At 47.5% G+C, this 4,092-nt stretch overlaps 1 protein-coding gene across 1 annotated transcript; it reads left to right on the top strand.

The window, feature by feature from the left end:
* The first annotated feature begins 2,102 nt into the window (after nucleotides 1-2,102).
* On the top strand, nucleotides 2,103-3,425 carry LOC123082788 (short-chain dehydrogenase reductase 3b-like). The gene has a single exon (XM_044505035.1). The coding sequence runs from the start codon at nucleotides 2,514-2,516 to the stop codon at nucleotides 3,315-3,317; it is 804 nt and encodes a 267-aa protein (XP_044360970.1). The 5' UTR covers nucleotides 2,103-2,513; the 3' UTR covers nucleotides 3,318-3,425.
* The last annotated feature ends 667 nt before the right edge of the window (nucleotides 3,426-4,092 follow it).

Raw genomic sequence — 4,092 nt, 5'->3', positions numbered from 1 at the left:
TACGGACTAAAACCCTCCGGTTTATATAGACACCGGATAGGGTTAGGGTTACATAGAGTCGGTTACAATGGTAGGAGATCTTCATATCCGTATCGCCAAGCTTGCCTTCCACGCCAAGGAAAGTCCCTTCCGGACACGGGACGGAGTCTTCAATCTTGTATCTTCATAGTCCAGGAGTCCGACTTGAAGGTATAGTTCGGCTATCCGAACACCCCCTAATCCAGGACTCCCTCAGACGCGACACCCACATGCATCGCTCCGGAGGGGGCCGGTGAAGACACCAGGTCCATCGTCACCGGGACATGGTGGGGAGGGTGGGAGGACACCATGACTCAGTGTAGGAAGCTAGCCAGCGAGCCGGCGACGGCGAGAAGGGGAGGAGGAGGGGAGGACCTGTGTGTGATGGGTCGCCCCAGAGAGGGACGCTGGCATGCGAATAAGTTTTTTTACCGGTGGCGGGATGTACCGGTGGAGAATCCACCATCCATCAATTTTCTCAAGATGCGTGCTATCTGACTCCGTATAAATTTGTAAATTGATTCCTCTACTATACCCAGTTAATACAACAGACAAAACTGACACTACATGTCTTTTCAGCCTTTTCACATAGGAGAGAGAGAGAGAGTTAGAGTGGAGATGAATGACGCATGCATGCAGCCTCTCTTTCCACTCACATGGATTAATTTTCATCCTCATATTTTTGAATACTTGATATGTTTTGAACCAAATGTTCATTTTTGAAATTTTTTATATATTCGAGTCCAGGACGATAAGACCTTTCAAAGAAGACCAATCTTGGATACATTTTGACTAGTTTGAATTTTATGTATCATATTTCAATATTATTGTATTTGATTATTTCACTCATCTCAAACTATATTACACTCATTCAGTTGAAATACTATATTTCACTTGTTTTAAAAAAGCGATTCCACTCGTTACAAAAGATAGATTTCACTCATTTCACTAGTTTCAGAAAACATATTACACTCATTCAATTCAAATACTATATTTCACTTGTTCTAAAAAAAGTGATTTCACTCGTTACAAAAGAAAGATTTCACTAGTTCAGAAAACATATTACACTCATTTAATTGAAATACTAAATTTCACTTCTTTCAAAAAAGTGCTTTCGCTCGTTACAAAAGATAGATTTCACTCATTTCACTAGTTTCAGAAAACATATTACACTCATTCAATTGAAATACTGTATTTCACTTGTTTCAAAAAAGTGATTTCACTTGTTACAAAAGATAGATTTCACTCATTTCACTAGTTTCAGAAAAATATTACACTCATTCAATTGAAATACTATATGTCACTTGTTTGTAAAAAGTGATTTCACTCGTTACAAAATATATGTTTCAATTCTTTGAAATAATTGATATATATGAACTTAGTGAAATTTATTTTTTGAACTATGTGAAATCTATGAAACGAGATATTTTTTGAAGACTATGAAACATGTTATTTTGAAATCTAATTTAAAAATATTCAAGATTGATCTTGTTCTGAAGATCATGTTGCAAGGAATTTGAATCTACAAAAAAATTCTATAATGAAATTTTAATGTGAAATATGATGACCATCTAAAATTGTAAGCAAAAATAAAAAGGTGGATTTGTTTGGGAGCGGGAAGAGAGGAAAAAGGTTGCATGCATGCTGAGGTGACAAAGCTGACATACTAGTACAAATAGTGGGTCATCCTCCTGACATATTACAATGATATATTAGAGGTGGGTTATAGAAATACAGTGCTATACAAAAGGTGGGCCACGACGACGCACGAATCGCAAACCCAGCGAACGGCGGATCGTTTGCCGGTACATCCCTGAACCGGTAAAACAGACTTTGCGCGCTGGCATGTTCCCTTTGCCAAAATAACACCCTGGTTCTTTCCACCAACTTCATTCTAGAACAACAACGCGTATGCTCGAAGATGGGTCGCAGATTTGCAGACCATCAGATCCAACTCATAGATTGTTTTTCTCCTCCATCCATCTTGATCACTATACTACGTACTATCAAACAAACAAACATGTTGGTTATATTGCGTAATGACGGTGTAATGTTGTGTGTATGTGCACTTGACAGGGGCGAGCAGGCATGCCAGCCTAACATGGCGAGGAAGGTGTCCGCCTGCCTGCGTCGAGCTAGCCCTCGACCATGGCCACGTGCTCCCCGTCGCCCGCTGTTCCTCCCTGTCGCCCGCCTGCCCGCCTCCACAGATTCTTCCTCCTCCTCCATTTCATCACAAAATTTAGTGCATGCAAATCGCAAACGTAGGATGTACAGCTGCTTCTCTGGATCAGCATTGCTTATATTACCCTGATTATAGTATATAATGCTGACGCGGTTGCATTTGTTTGAAGTAAACGAAGCCCTATATAAACACACCCACGGCACAGATGGTGAAAAACAACACTTCTCCACAGCACATCGTTTGTTCCGGCATAAGTTAACCGCGTGCGGTGCGGTGTGGTGCTGTGCAGGGCGGAGCAGTCGGCGTCACCATGTCGAGGCCGAGGTTGGACGGCAAGGTGGCCATCGTGACGGGCGGCGCGAGCGGCATCGGCGAGGCGGCCGCGCGGCTCTTCGCGGCCAGCGGCGCCACGGTGGTCATCGCGGACATACAGGACGCGCTGGGCGAGGCGGTCGCGGCCTCCATCGCGGAGTCCGGCGCGTGCTGCACGTACGCGCGGTGCGACGTGACGGACGAGGCCCAGGTGGAGGCCACGGTGGCGGCGGCCGTCGCGGCGCACGGCCGGCTCGACGTCATGCTCAGCAACGCCGGCGTGCTGCTCCCGACGGGCCCCGTCACGGACATGGACCTGTCCGCGCTGGACCGCGTCATGGCCGTCAACTTCCGGGGCGCCGCAGCGTGCGTCAAGCACGCGGCCCGCGCCATGGTGGCGGCCGGCGTCCGGGGCGCCATCGTGTGCACGGGGAGCGTGGCGTGCGTGCAGGGCGGGTTCGGCCCGGCGTCGTACACGGCGTCCAAGCACGCGCTGCTGGGCCTGGTGCGCGCCGCGGCGGGCGAGCTCGGGCGGCACGGCGTGCGCGTCAACCTCGTGTCGCCCGGCGGAGTGGCGACGCCGCTCAGCTGCGCCGTGGTGGGCGTGGGAGCCGAGGAGATGGAGGCCATGACAGAGGCCCACAACGTGCTGCGCGGGAAGGTGCTGCGCGCGGCCGACGTGGCGGAAGCGGCGCTGTTCCTCGCGTCCGACCAGGCCGGCTTCATCAGCGGCCACAACCTCGTCGTCGACGGCGCCACCACCGCCGTGAACCCCGCCGTGCTGCGCTCTATCGGGCTGTGATCTGCGCCGCACGTCCATCGTCTCATCAGCTCTCTTGATCTGTTCATAGTACTACAGCTACAGCAGCAGTTAATATTAGTAATGTGATTCCTTGAAAAATATATAAATGTTGTGACATGATGAGAATTAATACTTCTTGCGTTAATTTTGTATGGTAATGTCTTTGGCATTTTACTTCTTTTTTTTTGAGAAATCTTCGGCATTTTACTAAGCTGCACTGGATGGAGTGTCAGAGAAATTGTCAGAAATGTCAAAACGGAACCTAGAGTGGGAGTGCACGAAGTCGCACGTCTGAAAACGAACAGCAGCTGGCAGACCACTTCTTTTATTCAGTGAACAAGCCTGTCGAAAAGCTTGGCTTATCTATTAATCTATATATGCCGTCGCTATTGGCCGAACGCTTAAGTCTGGGCACCTCTCAGACCGAACCTTTCAATCAGTACGAGCAGTATCCTACGGCTAACGATTTCGTTCGGTACGTAACTTCAAGGTCTAGATCTAAGGATTTTTTCACATAGAGAAGAAAGTGATTGATGAAAATGTAGAGTTAGATCTTTTTTTTATTTTCTCTCAAGAGTTAGAAAGAATCATTGAAGGCGTTGAAAGATAGCAAACTCGAAGAAGATCAATAATGAGGACGAAAGACGAGCTTAAGGATATGATCGATTGAGGAAGAAAACCTTTTTTTATGAGCTCTCCCAAATCCAACTGTTATATCCACAGTCCGCACATAAGTGGTACTACCGCTCGCATGGTGTACCCACAAAGCAGTGCA

Source organism: Triticum aestivum, chromosome 4A, assembly GCF_018294505.1.
Source record: "Triticum aestivum cultivar Chinese Spring chromosome 4A, IWGSC CS RefSeq v2.1, whole genome shotgun sequence".
In the NCBI taxonomy this organism is placed as follows: Eukaryota; Viridiplantae; Streptophyta; class Magnoliopsida; order Poales; family Poaceae; genus Triticum; species Triticum aestivum.
This window is presented reverse-complemented; position numbering and strand designations above follow the sequence as displayed.